The sequence below is a fragment of the Scyliorhinus torazame genome, chromosome 5 (assembly GCF_047496885.1).
Source record: "Scyliorhinus torazame isolate Kashiwa2021f chromosome 5, sScyTor2.1, whole genome shotgun sequence".
Classification (NCBI taxonomy): Eukaryota; Metazoa; Chordata; class Chondrichthyes; order Carcharhiniformes; family Scyliorhinidae; genus Scyliorhinus; species Scyliorhinus torazame.
The window spans coordinates 258,271,855-258,297,971 of NC_092711.1; the positions used below are offsets into that span (position 1 = coordinate 258,271,855).

General features: G+C 48.7%; 1 protein-coding gene across 4 annotated transcripts in view; it reads right to left on the reverse strand.

The window, feature by feature from the left end:
• arhgap36 (Rho GTPase activating protein 36) overlaps positions 1 to 26,117 on the reverse strand; it is a 357,338-nt gene that overhangs the window by 26,701 nt on the left and 304,520 nt on the right. For 3 of the 4 annotated variants that reach the window (XM_072505419.1, XM_072505420.1, XM_072505421.1), the window contains exons 10-11: positions 12,627 to 12,724; positions 11,302 to 11,543 (exon numbers count right to left, since the gene is read on the reverse strand). In XM_072505419.1, coding sequence (XP_072361520.1) covers positions 11,302 to 11,543; positions 12,627 to 12,724 — 340 coding nt within the window. Of the gene's footprint in view, positions 1 to 6,390; positions 7,098 to 11,301; positions 11,544 to 12,626; positions 12,725 to 26,117 lie in introns of those variants that run through there. The other variant, XM_072505422.1, reaches the window with a different exon arrangement.

The window sequence follows — 26,117 nt, forward strand, 5'->3', positions numbered from 1 at the left end:
CTGAACACTGGCGCCAAAGTCCTGGCAAAGGGTCCGGCGAGGTGACTGGAGAGTTGCTTGCCAAAAGTAATCGCAGAAGATCAGACGGGGTTTGTCAAAGGTAGACGACTAATGACGAACATTAGACGCCTACTGAATGTGATCATGACCTCACCCGTGGAGGAGACACCAGAAGTGATCACATCCCTGGACGCAGAGAAGGCTTTCGAAAGAGTCAAATGGAGGTACCTCGTGGAGGTACTGGCACAGTTTGGGTTTGGGCCAAAGTTCACCTCATAGGAGAAACTCTAATACAGTGTTCCCATGGCGAGCGTATTGATGAACACCACCAACACGGGATCCTTTTGGCTGCACAGAAGCACAAGGCAGGAATGCCCATTGTCCCCGCTGCTGTTCACCCTGCCATTCAAGCCACTGACTATCATGCTCAGTTCAGCAAAGGGGTGGAGAGGCACACAGAGAGAGGGCAGAAAGCACAGAGTCTCACTCTATGTGGATGACCTGCTCCTCTATGTTCCAAACCCCCAGCCACCAAGGGAAAGATAAATGAAACTCCTGAGGGAGTTCGGAGCTTTCTTGGGACACAATCTTAACCTGAGCAAGAATGGAATCTTCCTGGTGAAGCCCCAGTGGGGAGAAGCAGAAATGGGAACAGCCCAAAACAAGTTCCGATAACTGGGGATCCAGATAGTCCATAAGTGGCACCTGTCTAGCCTAGTGGAGGAGGTAAAGGAAGACCTGAGGAGGTGGAACATGCTCCCGCCCTCCCTAGCAGGAAGCTTCAGACAATAAAAATGAAAGTGCAATCAAGGTTCTTCTTCCTATTCAGATCTCTCCCGATCTTTATCCCCAAAGCCTTCTTCGCCAAGGTCTTTAAGGTAATCATGGCATTTGTGTGGGCTGGTAAGAACCATAGGATCCGCAAAAGCATCCTACAGAGAAGGCGGAGCATGTGGGGCTTGGCTCTGCCGAACCTTCTATTCTATCACTGGGCAACAAATGCAGAAAGAGTGGGGGGTGGCTGGCAGAACCAGAGGCAGAATGGCTGCAGAGGAGGAGACCTCCTGGATTGGAACATCCCTCCGAGCACATGCCACTGCCTCACTCCCCCCTGCCAAGTACAGGAGGAGATCAGTGTTGATAGCCAAGCTAAGGACCTGGAACTAGCTCAGACACCATTCAAACTTGTGACATGTCTGCTGCGGCCCCCACCTGCAGAAACCATAGATTCATCCCAGGGAAAATAGATGCCGCCAAACCGTGGAGAAATAATGATGGGGTGCTGGCAATAAGGGACGTGTACGTAGACGGTAGAATAGCATCCATGGAGGAACTAACAGAGAAGCTCCAGCTACCGTAAGGGAACAAGCTCCAATACTTACAACTGCAGGATTTCCTCCGCATGAGACCGCAATGTTCCCCCCAATTATCCGGGCACACCCTACTGGACAGACTGTTAGTGATGGACAGGTTAGGTGACGGTAAATTTGTCAACAGACGAATGTGAGAAGAGATAAGGGCCCCGATGTGATGACACACAAGAAATGTGGAAGGAGGAACTAGGCATGGAGATAGGGAGAGGCCTATGGATCGAGGCACTACATAGTGTGAATTCCACATCCTCATGTACAGGGCTCAGCCAAATTCAGGAGCACACCTGACCAGGACATGCATGAGTAACTCTCTAGAAGCACGCCCCAAAAGAAAGACAAGTCCTCCAGACGAGACCTACCATCCTCGGATAACCTTGTGCTAGTGCACTGGGACTATCTGCCCCGCACAGATGACACCGAGAGGATTCTTTTTGTTTCTTTAAGCCATGAAGTTACCATGCCGGGCATGATCCACTAATATAGACCACACAGGCTGAATGGCACAAGTGTATAGTTTAACTGCATAGTGTCTAGAGTGAGTCATAAGATGTAAGATATGTATTTCTGTTACCATGGTCATTTCTGTGTTATGTTTTTGCTATTGTTACTTCGGTGGTTTTATTTGCGGCGTATACAATTGTATAGTCAGAGTATGTGTGTGATAAGTGTTATAAGGCTTAATGGTGTTGGGGCTGGCCTGCTATATTGGACAACGTAGACGGGCCTTCTAACAAGCCAGCTGCAGCACCTACACGTCTCATGGAATTCACAGTATGTACTTCTAAAGGTAAAAAGATAAAAATTCCAGGCAAAGTCACTTATGGATCGATATGCAATTCAGAATGTTCAAGTGGCTGCAGGTCAGGTTTTCCTGAGCCCAGCAGAAAATCCAGCCTATTAAAACAACTGAAGTAGCAGTGGAAAGACCACTACAGATGAGCAAAATTGAGCTGGAATTAGGCATTACAGAGTGGCAAAAATCAGGAAGCACCAGTCAACCACAACAACACTGAACTTGACTGAGCATACTCCTGCAGCAAAAACAGAGGGGAATTGTGACAAAGTACACAGAGCCATTCACTGAAGTATTCAATACATGTTTTGCACAGAATTTGTACAATGAGAATGGGCGTGATTCTCTACTCCCACGCCGGTTGGGAGAATCGCCTGGGCCGCCAACATTTCCGGGGACGCCCTCCCGTGAATCTCCCAAGCGGCGGGAACGGCCCGGTCGAGTTTCGCAGGCCGGAGAATCGCCGGAGACACCCAAAATGGCGATTCTCCGGCACCCCCACGATTCTGAGGACCTGGTGGGCCGAGCGGCCAGGCCAAAACGGCGGGTTCCCCCCGGCGCCGTTCACACCTGGTCGCTGCAATCGTGGGCGGTGCGTGAAAGCTGGGGGGGGGGCGGCCTGTGGGGGGGCGAGGGGGGATCCTGCACCAGGCTTCACCTGCAATGTGGGGTGGCCCACGATCGGTGCCCACTGATCGTCGGGCCGTCCTCTCTGAAGGAGGACCTCCTTCCTTCCGCGGCCCCGCAAGATCCGTCCCCCATCTTCTTGCGGGGCGGATTTGGACAGGACGGCAACCACGCATTCGCGGGTTGGCGCTGGCCAACCCGCGCATGCGCGGATGACGTCCGTTATGCGGCATTGGCCACGTCATCTATGCGGCGCCGCTTTTACGCGGGCGACAAGGCCTGGCGCAGGTAGATGGCGCGGCCCCGATACTGGCCCATTGTCAGGGCCTGAATCGGTCGGGACCAGGGCCGTTCCGCGCCGTCGTGAACCTCAACGGCGTTCACAACGGCGCGGCCACTTCGGCGTGGGAGTGGAGAATCCCGCCCAATGTCTTTGCAATTGTGCAGAGCTGCTAATGATGGAGGGTGTGCTCAGCTGTTGCTAATGGTGGTTTGAGCTAGTTTAATTGGTAAATCTTGACAGGAGGATTTCTTAATTTGGCAACTAAGGCCCTTTTTATTCATGGAATGCGCATAATGCTGGCAATACGTATTTATTGCTCACCTCTCGATGCCCTCAATAGGTGACAGATCTTTTCCTTGAATGTATGAAGTCCTTGTGGTAACAATACTGCCACAATGGTGTAAGGTAAGGAATTCCACAGTATTGACCTACCAATGATGAAGAAATGGTGGTGCAATCCAAGTCATATTCAGTATTACTACCTTGATGCTATAAAATCTTGTTGCTTCCCTCACCATCTGATACAAGTCTCATTGGACCAACATGACTTGCACATTCATATAAATTTGTGGTAGAAGCTGAAAACAATGGCTAGAGCTTGAAGAGGATATTATGGCTCATCCACCATTTGAAGTCAAATAGGCAGCCTGATAACACAGAGACAGTGGAGGGGTCAAGAGAGATGATGGACGGATCTATTATTGGATAAGAGCTCAGTTATCCATTAGAATACTGAAATACCTGAGCCCCAGGAAAATCATTGCTTGATTGACAGCTCTGGCTCTCTGATCTATGTTGTCCATTTCACAATGTTTAGTTGCACAAGATAAATAGGTTTCAAATGATTGCAATTTCAGCTTTTGATGCTTCAAAAGGTCTAGATGATTGACACTTTTACTGGTTCGAAGTTCGAACTTTTAAAAATAAAATGGAAAGCTATCAATGCATGACAGGTACTTTAATGCTATTTTTACACATCCGCCTGCCATTTCAGGGTTTATTGGTTCTATACTGTAGGTGAATGGGCATGGAAGTGTCACAGTTTGTCATGGGAAGTATAGGGGACCGTGGAGTTTGGTTGAGGAGGCATACTTTGGCATGGGGATCATGAGGGACCCATAGGGGTTGTTTGGGGACACACCTTTGCATCAGAGGCAGGAGAGCCTTTGGAGGTTATGGGGGCATGAAGTGGCATGGATGGAGCATGGGGAGTTTGTGGAGGATGAGGGGGTAATGAGAGGTGAGGTCCTTTCTGCTTTTATTATAACTGGCACAAACTCCCACACCAAGGCGGACCTTTTAAATAGTCCATGCCTCTGCAGCCAGAACCCTCTGTGGCTGCCTCTGAACTTTTTCCCTGACAACAAAGGCTCCTGACTCAAGGATGAAAATGTCACTCGTAATTATTAGGAAAGGCTTTGATTGAGAATTGTGTGGTCCACCATATTAGAACTTGCAAAGAGGTTGAGGATAATGATAATGTACCGCAGTCACAGTGATGAGATAATGCACAAGCAATATTGCATGACGGATTATGCTACTTCCCCTCATAGGTACAATCACTGAGAAGGAGAATTCAAATGGATTTTTTTTTTGTCCTCTCTCCTCCCAGCTCCAAATCCTTGAGTTATATATACCCTTCAATTATTTTTAAGTGGGTGTGTCTCTAAAGTCAATGATAATTATTACTACAGAAAAAGCATGGTAGAAATTTTGTGTGCTCATTTTGAGCAGCAAGGGTGCAGAGTCCAATCCCGATACCTGAATGACAAGGCCCGAAGAGCTTCATTTTTATCGAGCTGTTGTTTTGCCAACAGCCAGCTGAAGAAGAGTTAACTGATGTTGCAGAAGCCCTCAGGTAAGTAAAGACCTGTGGGTGGCAAGGTTGTGGGGGTGGTGATTTCCCCTTTAAGGGCAAAAGAGCAGAAAACCTGGTTTGGGAGACCAATTGGGATTCAGAGTGTGGAGCTCTCTTTGGCAGGAGACATGTAGGGAGCAAGCTTCAGCCATGAGGCTGCTGAACAATTCTGATCAATAAATCCTTTTTGTGTTTACTGATTAGCACTGTTGCTTCACAGCGCCAGGTCCCGGATTCGATTCACGCTTCCGTCATTGTCTGTGCGGATTCTGCACCTTGTCCCCATGTCTGCTTGGGTTTCCTCTATCTGGGGTCTTCTCCAATTTTGTTGTCCATTGCTGTTTGTTTTTTTTCTTGTGGTTTCTGCTTTAAATGTATTGCCACTTTAAATACATTCCCACTTTAGGATATTCCCGCTTTGAGACTGTCATTCTTTTTGTTCCCACTCAGCTGTCAGCAGCTGTTGGCTTTCTCTCTGTGTTTTCCCATGCTTCAGGACTTTTGGCACAAACATGGTTGCTCTTTTTTTGAATGTTCAAAACCTCCCCTTTTACTGAAGGAAGGTCATGTCAGTGATCACCGGAGTTTTCTTTTTCTTTGCCAAGGTCTGGCAATATCTCAATATCTCAAATGGGCCTACTCGCGCAAAGGGAGGTATTCTGGTGAATTTTCTTTACAGATCTCCATTAAAACAGGATACTCACAGGTGTTGGGCCAGATGCAATGTCAGATTAATTTATCCTCATTGTTAAATGTAAAGATGCACTTATAATAATAATCTTTATTAGTGTCACAAGTAGGCTTACATTAACCACTACAATGAAGTTACTGTGAAAATCCCCTAGTCGCCACACTCCAGCGCCTGTTCGAGTTCACAGAGGGGGAATTCAGAATGTCCAAATCACCTAACAAGCACGTCTTTCAGGACTTGTGGGAGGATAGAGGGCAACACTCCAAAAAGGTCCAGAAGCAATGAAGACCTCAAGGAAGAGGCAACGGTAGACCTCAGGACAGAGGCAATAGAAGACCCCAGAAAGAGGGTAATGAAAGATGCCAGATGAAGGGAAAGGAAAGACCCCACGAGGCAATGAAAGACCCTAGAAATAGGGCAATTGAAGACCTCAGAGGGAGGGCAACCCAGAAGGAGGGCAAGGAAAGACCCCAGAAGAAGGGCAAGGAAAAACCCCAGTAGGGCAATAAAAGACCCCAGAAATAAGGCAATGCAAGATGCCAGACGGAGGGCAATGCAAGACCCCAGAAACAGGGCAACAAAAGACATGAAATTACCAAATTGAAGGGCAAAAAACCCGCGTCGGAGAATTCAGCAGCTGGCGTCGGGGCGGCGAGACGGGATTCACGCCGCCCCCCCCCCGGCGATTCTCCGGCCCAGCGGGGGGTCGGAGAATCACGTCCAAGATATTTGGTCCTTGGCTGTCCAATAATTACAGTCACCAGGTTTGTAAGTTTAAACACAATCACTGTTTATTTATAACCAGAACAAATATAAAATATGCAGTAAAACAACTAGTTAATGGGAACAAATACCTAATTCCCCTTAGCTGCCCCTCACCCTCTATCCACACATACAAGACAGACAAACACAGAGGGGAAGGGAAAGTGTGAAAAATAATAAGGGTTAAGGTGAAAATGTAAGAGTCCTTGCTTCAGGTGATGAATTCTTCATTGCACTCTCTTCACACTATGAGCATGGTTTAAAGTAGCTGGTCTACAGCTTTTAATATTCTTCTTTGCAGCTCAGCAATATACCTTAAACACAGATTTTCCAGTAGAGGTCTCTGGCTACTCAGCAGCCTCTTTCTTGCAGAGAGAACTATCATATTCTAGACTCTGCTTCGCCTCCGCCTTTTTGCTGCAGAGAGGATGTTATCAGATTCTGGATTCTGCCTTTACTGGGGTGAGAGTTATCAGGTTCTCTGACCTTTTGGCGAAAATTAGCTGGTCATTCCTGGAACGAATTGGTCAGATTCCTGCATCCAGATTCCAGAATTGAAAGTGAAAACAAGAAAACCAGTCTGGTGACTCAAGGAAACATGTCAGTAGGACCAGAACCAATCTCTACCGGTTACCGGCAAAGCCCAGCATTTCGAGCAAGTACGTTGGCTGCCAGCCAAGTCAGTCAAACTGAGTCATCACTGAACTCTCCTGCTTGAATGAAAGACAAAGGTTGCATTAAAGTCCCAGGTCCATTAATCATCCATGGATCAAAATTGTAGTAGCAAAAAATAGAAGAACGGGAAAAAGAGGAAACAAACAGAGTTTAAGCAGAAGGATCCTTACAAAGTCCAGTGAAGAATTGAATCAGAAGAATAAGAGCTTGGAGAAGGGAAGTTTGGCAATGAGAAATTAATTGAAGAGGTAAAAACATTGAAATCGGCAGTAGAATCAGCAATTCAGACAGAGAAAGGAACCCAAGTTATGTGCCGGAACCAGGTTGCTGAAAGGGTCACGCTAATAGAAAAGCACAGGAACCAATATGATAAAATGGTCGATGGAAAAGATGCTGAATTGAAATATGAAAAGAGAAGAAACTTTATCACATGACCTCAGTACCAGAAACAGGGTACTACAACCATTCCTTCACACGTGGCAGACTGAGGGCAGGATTCTCCGGCCTTTCAGCCGCGAGTTTCTCGGCGGCGGGCCCCCCGTCATCAGCGGAATTCTCTGTTCCTGCCACCTGCTGACAGGATTTCCCTTTACGACCACCCACGCCGCCGGGAAACCCACGGGCATGGGTATGCTGCCGGCCGAACGGAGAATACTGCCCTTTGTGAAATAAATGGCACGACCATATTTGGAAGTGTACATGGTTAAAATTTACCAATAAATGTGTTTATGTTTAAACGCAAGCCTCAAGATCTTAACAATGAGCCATCACCACAGCAACAATAATAAACCCATATTCAGTACATAATATGAAATTTCGGTAATGGATCAAGTTACATCCCCAGAATTATTATTGCCTCCAAGAACTGGCCCCAAGTAAACATGGAGGGACAGATCGTTTGTAAACATGTGGATCACTTGAAGAATAGAGAGATGCTCCAGCAGTCAGTGTTGCCATCAAGAAATGTTTTCAAACTTGTCAGTACCAAAGTACCTGATTGACCTGTTATAGACATAACTGATGTCCCTGTGGAAGCAAGTAGTAATGAACTACCTGTGCCAGGTGGGTTCCTGTTCCTGTCGCAGTTCCTGTTAATGTCAATCCTGTGGAATTATTTCAGACTACAGAATTACGCCACTCGACAAGAAAACCCCCTCAAAGAATTGTCCAATACATGTATGTAATGTTTAGTTGGAATGTAGGACTGGGTAAATTAGTTATTGAAGATTGTATAAAGGAGTTAAAGAGAGAGGGATATGGTGACTGTCCCTTCAAGAGCAACACACAGAAAAGGGTCAGCTGTCTTGGGTGAGCAAGTGGGACTCAGAGTGTGTAATCACCCCAGGGGTGGAGGTCTCTGAGGCAGGAGATATGTAGGGAGCGGGGTTCAGCCATCAGGCTGCTGAACAATTCTTATCAATAAATCCTTTTTTTCCAAATGGAGTCTCTGAAAGTGCATCTTTACAGGGGGATGGTTGGTTTAATAAAAACAGAGGGATGGGGAGTGGTGGCAGTATGCCAATGAGCACATGTAAAGACCTAGATGCCTGTTTTAGATGTTGGCACCGTACAATTTTATTTCCTCCACAAGCTTAACTTGCAGCTGGCAACACTTCCTGCTCCAAAAAAGGTGTTATGTCGTCCAATTTATAAGCCTGTGACCATTAGGATCATAGAGAGACAAGGATATTCCCCTTAAATTGGAAAAAAAGAGCAGCATTCTGCTTTTAATGGACAGTTGCCAAATTCTAATAAACAGCCTTGATTCAGTAAACAGCTCACAGATTTCCATGGTAATCCATCAACATTTTATCTTTAGGCCACATTTTGTGATGCTGACATTATTGTTTAAACTACCACCTGTGGCAAATTGAAAGCAGAGCTCCAGATGCTTAGCACGATGGCGGAGTACAACTCTGTAGTAAATGCATCATTGATTTCTCTGAACAAAAATGACAGGGTTTGCTTTTTGGGCTTCCTGTATGGCGAGCCGCACACCGTTGGTTAAATACCAGCAGTGGCGGATGAAGCCTTTAAGTGGGTATTAAATGCCACTAAAGGGCCTCAATTGACAATAATGCAGGAAAGCTTTCCCACCCTGGGTTTAATCAAAGCAGAGACAGGAAGATGATAGGGTCACCATCCACCATCCTCCTGCCCAATTCAATGGCCCCCACCTCCAAATTTATCATGTGGGAGGGCAGTAAATTCCACCCTGTGTTTATATTGTCTGACAATGGGGTGAGTGATGGGGAGGTACAAACTTTTAGCATCGCAGAATGTGACCTATGGGTCAAACACTGCTGGATTACCATGCAAATCTGTGAACTGTTTACTGAATCAAGGTTTTATATTGGAATTTAGCAGTTGTCCATTAAAAGAGAATGCTGTTCTTTGTTCCCTACGTCCAGGATAATCTCCTTGTCGCCCTCTGATCTTGGAAGTCATTAGCTTAGACACTGGACTACATAACAGCTTTTGGAAAGGAAAGAGAAGAAGGGTTCTTGCTATTTGGGAGTAGTGGGGGAATGTGCAAAAAGATGTATAGATGTGGCAGTGGGGCTTCTTATCGCAACAATGGTTTAGGTGGAGGACAGGTCATGGTCTATGTGAGCAGTGGGAGTAGATTGGCAGGGACTGCGAGTGGTGGGTGTGATTGGTAGTGGTTCTGAGATGGCAGAGTAATGGAATAGTGGTGTTAGGTTATGAGGCTATTTTGGAGAAGGTTTCAAAATCTGTCAGGAAGGGTATGACAGTGGTAGTTAGATAGCTCCAGGTTGTGGGAATATTAGAAATATGACACTGAGGTATTAATTCTCAGATAACATTAGGATTGGGACTGATGGAGTGCATTACTGGCTGTGTCCAGGAGTCTGTGAGAACCCCGGGATAGTGAACTGCAGTTGCCTTAAAAAGAGGAGAACCAAAATGTTGAAATTGGAATTGAAATTATGTGGAATTGAGAGAGTAATGGAAGTGCTAAGATACTGCAGTGGGAAGGAAGATTTGGGTTCTCAGTGACGAGAACAATCAACCAAACACTGTAAGAGGGAGCGAGGAAAAGCCTGGCATAAGAAGCGATGAGAGGGAGAGCAGTGGTGCATGGGGACGTGATCATGGAATCATAGAATTTGCAGTGCAGAAGGAGGCCATTTGGCCCATCGAGTCTGCACCGGCTCTTGGAAAGAGCACCCTATTTAAGCCCACACCTCCACGCTTTCCCCATAACCCAGCAACCCTACCTAACCTAAGGGCAATTTAGCATGGCCAATCCACCTAACCTGCACATCTTTGGAATGTGGGAGGAAACCGGAGCACCCGGAGGAAACCCACGCATACACGGGGAGAACGTGCAGACTCCGCACAGACAGTGACCCAAGCCGAGAATCGAACCTGGGATCCTGGAGCTGTGAAGCAACTGTGCTACCACGCCGCCCAGAAGGAACAGGTGAGGATCTTGGGAAAGGCTGGTAATAAGCAATTTTCAGAAATTAAGAATACTTAGGTCAATGGAGATTTCAAAACTGACCTCCAGGATGTGTGGGGCAGCAATTTCTCCACACATTCACCAAAGTGCTACCTCCACCTCCTCCTCCTCCTTCTGGTCCTGGGAGGGTGTTATCAGCCTCGGACTGCCATCAGATTGCTCCAATATTATGCTTGGAAAATAGTGCAGTAGTTGCTGTTGCCTTCTGTAGTATGGCTGAGCAGGATACTTTACCGCTCTCGCCACCTGGCAAACTGGAAAGATTTACAGGCTGATAAACAGCCTGTTGGGCCACTTTATGAACACAACTTCCGTGGCCTTCAAGTCCTGAAGTGGGATTAGAACCTGAAGCTTCTGGCCCAGGTGTATATACGCTACTACTGTGCCATAAGACCTCCACAAAGTGTTGCCAGTCTAGCCAAAGACATGTATTCATAAGTTCTAGCCACCAGAGGAAGGGTGTTTAGCAGTGGCCACCTCACCCTCTTTACTGACACTCCAACAGCAGCAAACCTGCCTATTGCTCACGCAGGGCCTTTTGTAGACATGTTGAAAAAATTCCTTGGGATGTTTTCACCCCTCTCACCACCGCCATCTCCCGCCCAAACTTTAATGACAGCTCGTCATATGTCCTGCAGTGCAATGGATGTCCTGCAGAAGTGCAGCCCCACGCGACCACTCTTTCTGCATTATTTTCGACTAATTTATGATTCATTTTCATTACAACTCAAAGAATGAACCATTTCCCTCACCTTTTAGAGATTGGGTGGCAAAGGCCTTTCTATGCTGCCCAAAGAATGCCAGTGCTTCTGATACTTTAAACAACTCTGACCCCGGGCTCACGCTCTTATCCTTCACAGATAGACTTTCACAGAAACTGGGTGAAATGGTCATTGGTGTGAGATCACCACTTGTGGAGCTGCAGGAGTCACATGTCGACTTTGTGCAATGGTGTTCTGCCATCACATATGCTTCATTTTCTTCATCTGAACCCCTGTACAAAAATTAAGGAATGTTGGATTATTTGAGAGACCATTGCTGGCCACACCATCTATGACAGAGCAAGCATAGCTAGTTTCTAATCAATTTGTTTCAAAAGATTATTATGTGAAGACCTCCCTCCTCTCACCAAAACAATATTTATTTTTCTTTCTGTAGCAATGTGCTGTGATCTCTGGAATATTTCTGACTGCATGGGCGGGATTATCCGATCCCCCAGCAGCGTGTTTTTCGGCAATGCGTTGTTTGCTGGCAGCGAGGTTCTCTCCACCCCCCCCCCCCTCCCCCGCTTGCCAATGGGATTTCCCAATGAAGCCACCCCATGCTGCTGGGATACCCATGGGCAGGGGTGCGCTGTCCAAGGAACAGAGAATCCCAACGGCCGGAGAATTTGGGCCATGTTTATTTAGTTTCAAAGGAATCAGGGCAGAATGAAATCTTATTTCAAGTGAAACAAGTGCCTCAACCACTATTTGTGAGTCTATGTATTGAGATAACTGACAGTCACAAGAGTATTCAGGAATTGGAAAAAAAACTACCATAAAGTTCGACATTTGAACACAATGGCCACCTAAGGAGATTGGAAAGCTAATTATAGGTATGAATGCAACTGTGGAGTGGCATGGTGGCACAGTGGATAGGACTGCTGCCTCACAGTGCCAGAGACCAGGCTTTGATTCTGACCTTGGGTAAATATCTATGTGGAGTTTGCACATTCCCCCTGTATCTGTGTGGGTTTCCTTCGGGTGCTCTGGTTCCCTACCACAGTCCAAAGATGTGCAGGTTAGGTGGATTGGACATGCTAAATTGCCCCTGTGTGTCTAAAGGTTAGTTGAGGTTACAGGATAGGGCTGGGGGGGGGGGGGGGGGGGGGGGGTGCTGGTTCATGGTGCTCGTACATAGGATCGGTGCAGACTCGATGGGCCAAATGGCCTCCTTCTGCACAATAGGAATTCTGTGATTCTACTGCCAACTTGTGGCACAGTACACTAATAACAATGCTCTTGACCAAAGCTTTCGCTGCTTTCCGCATGTCTAAAATAAAAAGATGATCATTTCACTCTTCAGCATTACTTACGATTGGTATTTAAGCTTTCTGCGTAAGAGATAGTGAACAACATCACTGTCCGTCTGCATCAGACTCATTAACACTTCATGCTGAAACTCTGGAGAAACCTAGAAACAGTAACCGTTCACAACAATGAGTAGAAAAAAACACAATTCTAATGCTTCCATTAGTGAGTATACAACGAACAATGTGTACCCCGGAGCAAATTACTGGCTGGGATATAATTATATAGTTCCCCAGCTTACACATTAAATGATGGATATTGGGAGTGATTTACAAGCTGTAGTCTAATTACAAGGCTTTGCTGGTTTATATACAGAACAATTCATACATGGGTGTGAGTATTAGGCTGGAATCAAATCAAGGGTTACAATTAGATTTGCTAAGGACACATATGCTAGCTCACTGAAACAAATGCACACTTTGGCTGGTATTTGGGGTCTCACCTGTTGGTTAGGAACTGGTAGGAGACCTGTGTTGCTTTTTTTTGATGTTATTTAGTTTCAGTCAGGTACGTACTTGGGCAATGCCTGGTCTCCAATCTGACTAAACTCCAGTTTCGGTCAGGCTCATACTTGGGCAATGCCTGGTCTCCCATCTGACTGAACTCCAGGTGAGCAAAACGCCCACCTCCAAGAGCTGCTGGTCACTCCATGCTGGCAACTCCACAGTACTGGCAGTGCTACCAGGAGTGGTGGTCACTACTGATAGTACAGTGAGGCCTGCATGAGGGATTGACCATAGATCCCTAAATGGAGGTGAATGTGGGTGGGATGGATGTTGGAGGTGTCATTAGAAGCAAGGGCAGGAGCCTTCCTATTTGTTCCTACACATTCCCTCTTTATTCCTTTATTTTCTCTTTCTTTTATTTTTGCCGTTACATTTTTGATCCATGGATGATTTATGGACATGTGTCTTGAAGGCAGCCTGTGTTTTTAATTCTGGCAGCCTGCAAGTGGCATTTATTGAGCACATCTGTGTCCTATAATGTCTCAAGACAACTTGCAAGAGTGTTAGAAAAAATAACTGAGACTAATTGGGGGAATGGGCAGAAGAGCATTGGAATAGTCAAGCCTCGGATTAATCGATGAATACTCAAGCAGCAGATGATCTAAGACAGGGACAGAGTTGTGCAATGTTACCAAGGTGAAGGAGGTAGTCTTAGTAATGGTGTGGAAATGTGGTCCGAAACTCAACATGGAGTCAAATATCACATCAATATTATGAACAGTCTAGTTCAACCTCACACAGTTGCCAGGAAGAGCGATCAGTTCAGTGGCTCGGGAATGGAACTTATGGTGGGACTTAAGGCAATGGCTTCAGTCTTCCTCATATTTAGTTGGAAGAAACTAAATAAGAGATTCAGCAACAGTGTCATCCAGGTGGGGCAGAAACGAGTAACGTTACGGAGGTGAAATTAGGTGGTCTCGGTAGTGGAGAGAAATCTCAGTTGGATCTCTGTTGCGATCCTGATCCTCACTTCTAATTGCCGAAATGGTACGGCAATCAATCCCCACAGTTACACTGTGCTGCCAGGCATCCTCCTGGTCACATAATTTTCTATCTCTTCCTGGGCACAACAGGCGGGAATCAGTCAGTCGACTGCCTCTGGTGTTAAAATACTCGGACTCCATTTCTTGGACAGCACAAGTTCCTAATGCACCTATCGGAAGCTTTTGACCCAATGTACTCACCATCACAAAGAATGCAAACTTTCCCTTCCGCAACATTGTTCACCTTCATCCTTACATCAGGCAATCTGCTACTGAAACCCTCATCCATTGCTTTGCCACCTCCACACTTGACTATTCTGATGATCTCCTGACTGACCTCCCATCTCCACTCTTTGAAAAAATTGGCTTATCCAAAACTCTGTTGGTCTAATCCTACTCCAACATCACTCTTTTTCATGACTGACCGACATTGGCTCCTCAACAGGGAACACGTCTAGTTTAATTCTTACCTTCATGTTTAAATCCATTCATGGCCCCTGCCCCTCTCTATCACTAACCTTCATTCATTCACGCTCCCCATTTCTCTGTCTCTAGCCTTTCGTGGATCTCGCCCTACCCTGTGCTTTATCATTGATAAATGTGTATTCAGTGATCCAGATTGTGCTCTGGATTGTCTCCTAAACATCTTTGTCTCTCCAAATCAATCTCCTCTTTTAAGGCCTTTCTTAAAACCCAGGGGCTGGATTCTCCGCTGGCGGGATGCACCATTCTGCCAGCAGCCCGGGGGTTTCTCAACAGTGTGGGGCTGCCCCACAATGGGAAACCCCATTGACCAGCCGGCGGGGTGAAACGGAGCATCCCCCCGGCGGGGTGAAACAGGAATGTGGCCCGGCGGGGCAGAGAATCCAGTCCCTTGTCTTTGAACAAGCTTTTGGACACTTCTTTAACATTGACTTCTTTGTCTTGCCATATGCCCGATTGTCACTGAGAAATGTCATGGGATGTTTTAGGATGTGAAGATTGCTATATAAATGTGAGTTGTTGGTGTAAAATGAAAACATAGTGCTGGTGTAACATTGGGATTTTGTCAGTAAATGTGGCTGTATTGTTCAAGAGGCTGAGAATGATATGTAATACTGATGCCACTGGATGGCAATCAGGAGCAAAAACTCATGATGAACATTTCTCCTTTCCTAAAGTCACTGAGGCTTTCCACCACAGACCAGGATTTGACAGAATCCACGAAACAGACTTGGGAGCAAAATTATAGCTCATAGAATAAAGGGACAGTAGCGACGTGGATATGAAATGGAGTGACAGGAAACAGAGAATAATGGGTAATGGTGCTTTTCAAGCTGGAGGAAGGTTTGTAGTGGAGTTCCCGAGAGGTCAGTGTTGGGAGCCTTCCTTTTCCTGATATATATTAATGACCCAGACCTTGGTGTGCAGGGCACAACTTCAAAGAGCTCTCTTTGGAGAAGAGACTGAAAGGAGGTTTAATCAAGGTATTCAAAATCATAAGGGGCGAAATTCTCCCCCAATGGCGCGATGTCCGCCGACTGGCGCCAAAGACGGCGCCAATCAGACGGGCATCGCGCCGGCCCAAAGGTGCGGAATGCTCCGCATCTTTGGCGGCCTAGCCCCAACATTGAGGGGCTAGGCCGACGCCGGAGGGATTTCCGCCCCGCCAGCTGGCGGAAATGGCATTTGTTGCCCCGCCAGCTGGCGCGGAAATGCGACGCATGCGCGGGAGTGTCAGCGGCCGCTGTCAGTTTCCCGGCGCATGCGCGGGAGCGTCAGCGGCCGCTGTCAGTTTCCCGCGCATGCGCAGTGGGGAGAGTCTCTTCCGCCTCCGCCATGGTGGAGGCCGTAGCGGAGGCGGAAGGGAAAGAGTGCCCCCACGGCACAGGCCCGCCCGCGGATCGGTGGGCCCCGATCCCGTGCCAGGCCACCGTGGGGGCACCCCCCGGGGTCAGATCGCCCCGCGCCCACGCCGCCTGGCCCCGCCGGTAAATACCAGGTTTGATTTACGCCGGCGGGACAGGCAATTTTTGGGCGGGACTTTGGCCCATCCGGGCCGGAGAATCCAGCGGGGGGTCCCGCCAACCGGCGCGGCCCGATTCCCGCCCCCGCCCAATCTCCGGTACCGGAGACTTCGGCGGGGGCGGGGGCGGGATTCACGGTGGCCAACGGCCATTCTCCGACCCGGCGCGGGGTCGGAGAATCACGCCCAAGATGTCTGAATGGAGTAGACAGGGAGAAACTGTTCTGATTTGTGGAAGGATCAATAACGAGAGGGCACAGATGAAGCACAAGCGACATGACAAACAAAGTTTTCATGCTGCGAGCGGTTAATTTCTGGAATGCACTGCCTGAGAGTGTGGTGGAGGGAGTGTCGATCGAGGCATTCGAAAGGGAATGAGACTGTTATCTGAAAAGGAATATTTTGCAGAGTTACGGGGAGAAGGAGGGGGAATGGCACCAAGTGAATTGCTCATTTGGAGAGCCAGTGCAGACATGATGGGCCGAATCGCCTCCAATTGCACCACAATAATTCCATGACTTGGCTGAATTTTCCTGGTCTGTATGCTTCAGTGCCGCTGTGACATATAATGCATTTGTCCAATGAGTCAACAGCAAGGTTGTTGCTCAGTACTTTAATGTGTTTTTTCATATTTTAATATTCTGCAAGGGTTAACAAGAAATCATCCTGCTCCCTCCAGATGTTGGGAACAATTTTCTATTTTGCATATGAAAAACAGAAGCAACAGATACAATAAAACAACTGAGGGAAATGTTTGTGGTGAAGCCGGAATTACTGTCTAAACACAAAGGGACAAACCTTGGCAATAGTGTATCATACAGCAGTGACTGACACATTGCAACATTTACATGAATGAAAATGAGAAATCAACTTTGAACTTTAAGGAACTGATTTTTGCCTCTAGGGATATTGCAATCATTCTTTCAACAGAAGAGTCTATTTCCTTCACAACAGCTATATATAGGCTGGGGAAAAAAATGTTGCTCCAGTCCTTTGCGGAAGGTGCTGATTTTGGCCAGGATACAAATTCAGCCAGGGTTTCAGCCAATACCCAAGTCTTTGTGTGTCAGAAAGATTCGGCAAAAGTGGGTTACATCTCTGGCAACAGAAAAAAAACATCTATCGTCTCATCAGTATCGGCAGATTTCAAACTAACATTCTCAAGCAGCTGGGTGCTTGCTGTATGGGCCAAGAGTTGTGGTAGAGCATGAGTTTGATTGCATTAGGTCAGGGCTCACGGGAGATACACAGCAAACTCTCAGTGTGATTCCCACTATGAAGAATACGCTCAGCAGTGCAAAGAGGATAATCTCAATGGTGCCAGAGAATTTACAGAACCACAGAATTGTTGTAGCACAACAGGGGGCCATTCGGCCCATCATGTGTGCACCGGCTCTCCAAATGAGCAATTCACTTAGTGCCATTCTACCACCTTCTCCCCATAACTCTGCACATTCTTCCTTTTCAGTTAACAAGTCTCATTCCCTTTTGAACGCCTCAATTGAACCTGCCCTCCACCACACTCTCAGGCAGTGAATTCCAGACCGTGACCACTCGCTGCAAAGGAAGGTTTTTTCTCATGTAGCTTTTGCATCTTTTGCTAATTACTTCAAATCTGTAACCTCTCATTTTCAATCCTTTCACGAGCGGGAACAGATTCTTCCTATGTACTCTGTCCAGACTCCTCACGATTTTGAATACCTTTATCAAATCTCCGCTCAGACTTCTTTTCTGTAAGGAAAACAGTCCTAACTTCTCCAAACTATCTTCATAAATGAAGTTCCTCCTCCCAGGAACCATTCTTGTAAATCTTTCCTGCACTCTCTCCAATACTTTCACTTCCTTCCTAAAGTGTCGTGCCCAGAACTGGATTCAATACACCAGCTGAAACTGAACTATTCACTTGCACAAATTCAACATAACCTCCTTGCTCTTGTACTCTGTGCCCTCTTAATAAAACCTGCATGTTGTAGCTTTATTAACTATTCTCAACCTGTCGTGCCCTCTTCAATGACTGATGAACATTTGTAATCTAACTCCCACTGAGCGTTCTGACCAAGTTGCGAGGCTGTAGCAGACAACTGTTGGAGTAAAAATAGAGGAGGGGAGGTCCATGAGGCCCCCTCAGTCTCTCCATTGAGGCGCATCACAGCTATTACTGTTTCTTTATGGGGCCTACTATCAGCTTTTGCATAGTGGCCCCGAGAATTGGCATAACATGGATCGACAAGACAGAAATCCATCAGGGACGCAGGCCTGTCTCCTGCTGTCATTTACTTGTGGCGGGCGAGGAAGAAGAGAGTAGTATAGCCCTGCTGGCAGTGGAGGGGGAAGTCTAAGTCAGGTAGAGAGGTTGTGGCAGTTGTGATCATTCACATTTTCCTCCATTTGCATCCAATTTCAAACAGACTCAAAGAGGAGAAAGTCTTTAATTCACTTAATCATACGACCCTTCTTAAATTTTCAATTCTTTGTTTCTGGCAACTCATTGCAACAATTGCAATTTTTTAGCTTTATATTTTATACCGATGGCTGTATTATTTTTACGAGGATGAAAATGCAAACATTGTTGAGCTGTATCAGTTATCCCCTGGTTAAGCAAGGAGAAAAAGCATGAGATGAACGGGTTAAAGCATTCAACATGAAACCAAAAGGCTGGATCCTCCATTTCGCTCATACCCACGGATTTCCCGACGGCATGGGGGTGCCCACAATGGGAAACCCCATTGACTGGCTGGCGGGACGGAGGATCCCGCTGCAGGTGGGGGCGCGCCGCACCTGTGTATCGGAGAATCTGGCCCAAGAACTTTAAATGTGCCTCTAATGGGTGAGAAGCTGGTTTAGACTATTAATGCTCTAAATAATCAATCATTTCAGTTTGAATTCTTCTAGGCTGTATTCAAAACACACAATGGTACTACATTATGTAAAAAATAGATTTATTCTATGCGCAGAGCACAATTGTACACGGAAGTGTGTTTCTTAAGGCGTTTCTTCTCATGATCCATAACTGCAGATATGGACTGTGATCCTTACTGCAGCCGGCAAGAACCAAATATAATATTCCAGACTGGCAATTTCTGCTCACTACCTTTTACGAGCGCAGGATTTCATTGGTCCATTGACACCTCAGGAAACTTGCATATAGAATCATTGCACTTGGGGGTGCCAGGTCTGGTTGGACATATTCCTCAATGTTTTATTATGTGACCTTTGATCAACTGAAATTATCCTGTGGTTTGCAATTTGCCATATAAAGGCTATGGCTGTTTGCTCCTGAGGCGGCCAGCAAAACTGGCTCCCCGCACCCATCTTGGGAGAAATTCCCTTGGAAGGGATGATCTTTGTTCTGGATGGTGCAGCATGCAGTTGGGCCTGCCACCACATCACACCCCCACCCACACCCTGCCCCATCCCAGTTTAATGTCAATTCATGCCCCAAATCCCATGGTTCTTTATAGCTCCTATGCCAACTTAGAGCCAACACATGTCAAGCCACCCACCACCCTTGGCCCTTACACTGTCCATGCACACAATGTTCCAGTACAGCTTAAACACTAGAATCTAACCAGCAGTTTGGAAAATTGCCCAGATGTATCCTGTACACAAAAAACAGGATAAATCCAACTCGACCAATTACCACCCCATCAGTCTATTCTCGATCATTGGCAAAGTGATGGAAGGGGTCATTGACAGTGGTATCAAGTGGCACATTATCAGCAATAACCCGGGGCGGGATTCTACTGTAATCGGTGGGGTGGACAACTCCGGCGGGAAGGAGTGGCGTGAACCACTCCGGCGTCGGGCCGCCCCAAAGGTGCGGAATCCTCTGTACCTTCAGGGGCTAGGCCGGCCCCGGAGTGCTTTGCGCCAAAGGGCCTCTGCCGGCCAGCACAAGTTGGCGCATGCGCGGGAGTGCCAGCATGTGCTGGCATCATCCCAGTGCATGTGCAGAGGGCTTCGTCTCCGCACCGACAATTGCGGACCGCTACAGCCGCCGGTGCGGAAGAATAGAGTGCCCCCATGGAACAGGCCCGCCCGCGGATCGGTGGGCCCCTATCGTGGACCAGGCCAGCATGGGGGCACCTCCCGGGGCCAGATCCCCCCGCGCCCCCCCGAGAACCCCGGAAGCCGCCCATGCCGCCAGGTCCCGCTGGTAAGGACCTAGTCTAATTTACGGCGGTGTGTCCGGCAGAAAACGGGCGGCCACTCGGCCCATTAATCCCGCCCCACCGGGCCGGAGAATGGCTGGGAGGGCCGCTGCCAGTGGCCGCCGACCGGCATGGCACGATTCCCGCCCCCGCCAAATCCCCGGTGTCGGAGAACTCAGCAGCCCGCGGGGGCGGGATCAACGCCGCCCCCCGGTGATTCTCCGACACGGCGAGGGGTCGGAGAATCCCACCCCTGCTCACTGATGCTCAGTTTGGGTTCTGCCAGGGACACTCAGCTCCTGACCTCTGATGGACCATCAATTCACACGAGTCGAGTTGGAGAAGAGAACAGTGGTTTTAATAAGCTAAGAAGTATGCCAGCCTACTGCTGCTCCCGCACTGAGAGCTAGCCACAGGTCTGCCAATTATATACCTCCCCCGAGGGGTGGAGCCACAGGCGGAGCCAACAGAAGCATCAACACAACAACAGTAAGCAACAGTGAATAAGAACAACAATGAACATATATACAGTGGTGGATAACAGTTGGACGAATAACGGTAAATATATATATATAGTAGCAATACGTGGTTCACCATATTCATCCCCAGTTTTAAAAAAAGTCCAGAGGGGGTGAAGTGGACTCACAGGCTGAGTCTGACAGGAGCCTTCATCTTCCGCCGTGATCACCTCAGCCCCGGCTGCGGTGTGGGCACGGGTGTCGGGACCTTCAACTCCGGTAGCGTGTCGTCTGCAGCTTCATCGCGATGTGTTGACGAAGAGGGAGACTGTGTAGGGGCGGGGCGGTGGTAACGGCCCCAGGGAAGGCTGCCGGTGCCCAGTCCCGCCATATTTGAGTGATGGTGACAGGCGGTGTAGGGGTGGGCGCGTTGGTGATGGTTGCTGGGGAATCTGCGGGTGCCAAATCCCGGAGGGAGACTGTGTCCTGCCGTCTGTCGTGGTGTGCCACGTATGCATACTGAGGGTTTGCATGGAGGAGCTGAACCCTCTCCACCAGGGGGTCAGACTTATGGCTCCTCACATGTTTCCTGAGGAGGACAGGCCCTGGTGTTGTCAGCCAGGACGGAAGCGAGACCCCGGAGATGGACTTCCTGGGGAAGACAAACAAACGTTCGTGAGGGGTCTCGTTAGTGGTGGTGCAGAGAAGCGACCAGATGGAGTAGAGCGCATCGGGAAGGACCTCCTGCCAACGGGAGACTGGGAGACTTCTAGACCGTAGGGCAAGAAGGACGGCTTTCCAGACCGTCGCATCCTCCCTCTCCAACTGCCCGTTTCCCCGGTAGCTGGTAGTCCTGCTTGAGGCAATGCCCTTATTAAGCAGGAACTGACGCAGCTCATCGCTCATAAAAGAGGAGCCCCGATCACTGTGGATGTAGGTGAGGAAACCGAACAAGGTGAAGATGCTGTGTAGGGCCTTGATGACAGTGGCCGAGGTCATGTCGGGGCATGGGATGGCAAAGGGAAAACGGGTGTACTCGTCAACGATGTTGAGGAAGTATATATTATGGTCAGTGGAGGGGAGGGGCCCTATGAAATTGATGCTGAGGCGTTCAAAAGGGCCGGAGGCCTTCACCAGGTGAGCCCTGTCTGGCCGATATTAGTGCGGCTTGCACTCCGCACAGACTTGGCAGTCCCTGGACATGGACCTGACCTCCTCGGTGGAATAGGGCAGGTTGCGGGCCTTGATGAAATGGAGAAGCCAGGTGACCCCCGGGTGACAGAGGTCACTGTGAATGGCCCGAAGTCGGTCTTCTTGCGCGCTGGTGCATGTATCACGGGACAGGGCATCTGGGAGCTCATTGAGCTTCCAAGGATGATACAAGATATCGTAGTTATAGGTGGAGAGTTCGATCCTCCACCTCAAGATCTTGTCGTTCTTGATCTTGCCCCGCTATGTGTTATTGAACATGAAGGCAATCAACCATTGGTCAGTGAGGAGAAAGAATCTCCTGCCGGCCAGGTAATGCCTCCAACGTCGCGCAGCTTCCACAATGGCTTGAGCTTCCTTCTCGACAGAGGAGTGTCGAATCTCGGAGACATGGACGGTACGGGAAAAGAAAGCCATGGGCCTTCCTGCCTGGTTGAGGGTAGCGGCCAGGGCAAAGTCCGACGCATCGCTCTCCACCTGGAACGGAATGGACTCATCCACAACTTGCATCATGGCCTTGGCAATGTCTGTCCTGATGCGGTCGAAGGCCAGGCGGGCCTCAGCCGTCAGGGGGAAAATGGTGGATTTGATAAATGGGTGGGCCTTGTCTGCATAATTGGGGGCCCACTGGGCATACTAGGAAAAGAACGCCAGGCATCTCTTCAGGTTCTTGGGGTAGTGGGGGAGGGGAAGTTGCAGGAGGGGTGCATGCGATTGGGGTCGGGCCCTAGGACTCCGTTTTCCACGACATAGCCAAGGATGGCTAGTCGGGTTGTGCGGAAAACGCATTTCTCCTTGTTATAGGTCAAATTAAGGAGTTGGGCGGTGTGGAGGAATTTCTTAAGGTTAACGTCGTGGTCCTGCTGATCATGGCCGCAGATGGTGACATTATCCAAATACGGGAACGTGGCCCGCTGCCCGTATTTGTCAACCATTCGGTCCATCGTTCGTTGGAAGACCGAGACCCATTAGTGATGCCGAAGGGAACCCTGAGGAAGTGGTAGAGGCGGCCATCAGCCTCGAAGGCAGTGTTGTGGCGGTCCTCCGGGCGGATAGGGAGCTGGTGGTACGCAGACTTCAAGTCTACCATGGAGAAGACTCGGTAGTGCGCAATCTGGTTGACCATGTCAGATATGCGGGGGAGGGGGTACGCATCGAGTTGCGTGTACCAGTTGATCGTCTGACTGTAGTCGACGACCATCCGGTTCTTCTCCCCGGTCCTGATGACCACCACTTGGGCTCTCCAGGGGCTGTTACTGGCCTCAATGATCCCTTCCCGCAAGAGTCGCTGGACCTCCAACCCGATAAAGGCCTTGTCCTGAGCACAGTATCGTCTGTTCCTGGTGGCGACGGGCTTACAGTCGGGGGTGAGGTTCAAAAAGAACCGAGGGAGGGGCGATCTTAAGGGTCGCGAGGCTACAAACAGTGAGAGGGGGTAGGGGTCCACCGAACTTCAAGGTCAGGCTTCGGAGGTTACACTGGAAATCTAGTCCTAATAAGAAGGGAGCGCAGAGACGGGGGAGGAGGTAAAGTTTAAAGTTGGCGTACTCGTCGCCCTGTATCACAAGGTTTGTGACACAGTACCCCCGGATCTGCACGGAATGTGATCCGGAAGCAAGGGAAATTGTTTGGGACACAGGGAAAATCCGGAGGGAGCAGCGCCTTACCATATCCGGATGGACGAAGCTATCCGTGCTCCCGGAGTCGAAGAGGCAGGATGTCTAATGCCCATTGACCCGGACGGCCATAATAAGAGTTCTTGAGGTGATGGGGCCGGGACAGGTCGAGTGCAACAGAGCCGAGCTGCGGATGACTGGTCCAGTCGGCGGTAGCGGGGTGGTCCCAAAATGGCGGCCTCCATGAGTGACACGTAACGGGTGGCATCGAAGATGGTGGCCAAGATGGCGGCCCCCACGGGTCACACGTGGTGGGCGGCGGTAAAGATGGCAGACAAAATGGCGGCCCCCACGGACTGCACGAGTTGGGTGACGCGTCAGAAGGGGGCGGTACCGGCAGGCACGATGCCACACTGCGGAATCTGTGAGCTTCAGGTCGGGCCTGGCAGGCATTCGATTTGGGAACTTTAGGTCGGGCCAGGCAGATTTTGGCAAAATGCCCCTTCTTACCACACTCGTTGCAGGTCGCGTTCCGAGCTGGGCAATGCTGCCTGGGGTGCTGGCCCTGGCCGCAGAAGTAGCAGAACGGCCCCCCCCGGAGTTGGCGGGGAGCCACGCGGCACAGGCATGGGACACGCCCGGGTCGGGTGATGCCTCCGACGTCCACGAGGATGCCACGTGGTCAAGCGTGAAGGCGTCCAAACTCTGGAATGCTACCGCTAACGAGGTAGATAGCTGTACCATGTCCTTGAGGTCGAGGACACCACTTTCGAGCAGTCGTTGCCGGATATAACTGGACCGGACTCCGGCCACATAAGTGTCCCGGATCATGTGTTCCATGTGTTGCACTGCCGTAACTGCCTGGCAGTTACAATTCCTGGCGAGTACCCTCAGGCCACGCAGGAATTCTGCCAGCGATTCACCAGGGCGCTGACGCCGCGTGGTAAGAAGATGTCAAGCGAACACCTCATGCACAGGCCTCACGAACTGTCCTTTCAACAGTGCAACCGCCTTTTCATACGAGGCCGCGTCTCTGATTAATAGGAACATTTTGTGGCTCACCCGAGCGTTGAGGAGACGCAGCTTGTGCGCTCCGGAGGCGTCGTCGGTCGAGGAGTCGAGGTAGGCCTCGAAACAACTTAGCCAATGCTCAAAGATTGCAGTGGCTTCAGCTGCCTGTGGGTCGAGTTCAAGTCGGTCAGGCTTAAAAGCGGCGTCCATTGAGATATCTTAGATTATTAAATTGATGGACCATCAATTCACACAGTCGAGTTGTAGAAGAGAACAGTGGTTTTAATAAGCTAAGAAGTATGCCAGCCTACTGCTGCTCCCGCACTGAGAGCTAGCCACAGGACTGCCAATTATATACCTCCCCCGAGGGGTGGAGCCACAGGTGGAGCCAACAGAAGCATCAACACAACAACAGTAAGTAATAGTGAATAAGAACAACAGTGAACATATATACAGTGGCGGATAACAGTAGGACGAATAACGAATAACTGTAAATATATATATAGTAGCAATACGTGGTTCACCACAACTTCATTACAGCCTCGGTTCAAACATGGACAAAGGACTGAATTCCAGATGTGAGGGAAGAGTGACTGCCCTTGACATCAGTGCAGCATTTGACAACGTGTGGCATCAATGAGCCCGAGCAAAACTGAAGTCAATGAGAATAATGGGGGAAAAATATCATGGCTGATATTTTTCTCATTCCCATTCTGCTGTCTTCTCCTCATAACCTCTGATCCCCTTATTAATCAAGAACCTGTCTATCTCTGTCTTAAAGACACTCAGTGATTTGGCCTCCACAGCCTTCTGTGGCAAATAGTTCCCCAGATTCACCACCCTCTGGTTGAAGAAATTCCTCCTCATCTTGGTTTTAAAGGATCGGCCCTTCAGTCTGAGGCTGTGCCCTTGGTTTATAGTTTTTCCTACCAGTGGAAACATCCTCTCCACGTCCACACTATCTAGGCCTCTCAGTATCAGTCAGATGCCCTCTCATCCTTCTAAACTCCAACAAGTACAAACCCAGATTCCTCAACCGCTCCTCATATGACAAGCCCTTCATTCCAGGGATCATACTTGTGAACCTCCTCTGGGCTCTTTCCAAGGTGAGCACATCCTTCTTTAGATATGGGGTGCAAAACTGCTCACAATACAATGGGCTAAACAGCTGGCTTGTAATGAAGAACAATTCCCGTGACGGCCTCCCCGAACAGGCACCGGAATGTAGCGACTAGGGACTTTTCACAGTAACTTCATTGAAACCTACTTGTGACAATAAGCGATTATTATTACTATTACTGTGATTTCCTAAGCCTTTTCCCATTTCGAAAAGTCTATGCTTCCATTCTTCCTACCAAAGTGCATAACCTCACACTTTTCCATATTGTATTCTATCTGCCACTTCTTTGCCCACTTACCAAGTCTATCCAAATCCTTCTGCAGCCCTCCTGCTTCCTCAAGACTACCTGTCCCTCTGCATATCTTTGTGTCATCTGCAATTTAGCAACACTGCCCTCAGTTCTTTCTTCCAGATCATTATTTTACATTGTGAAAAGT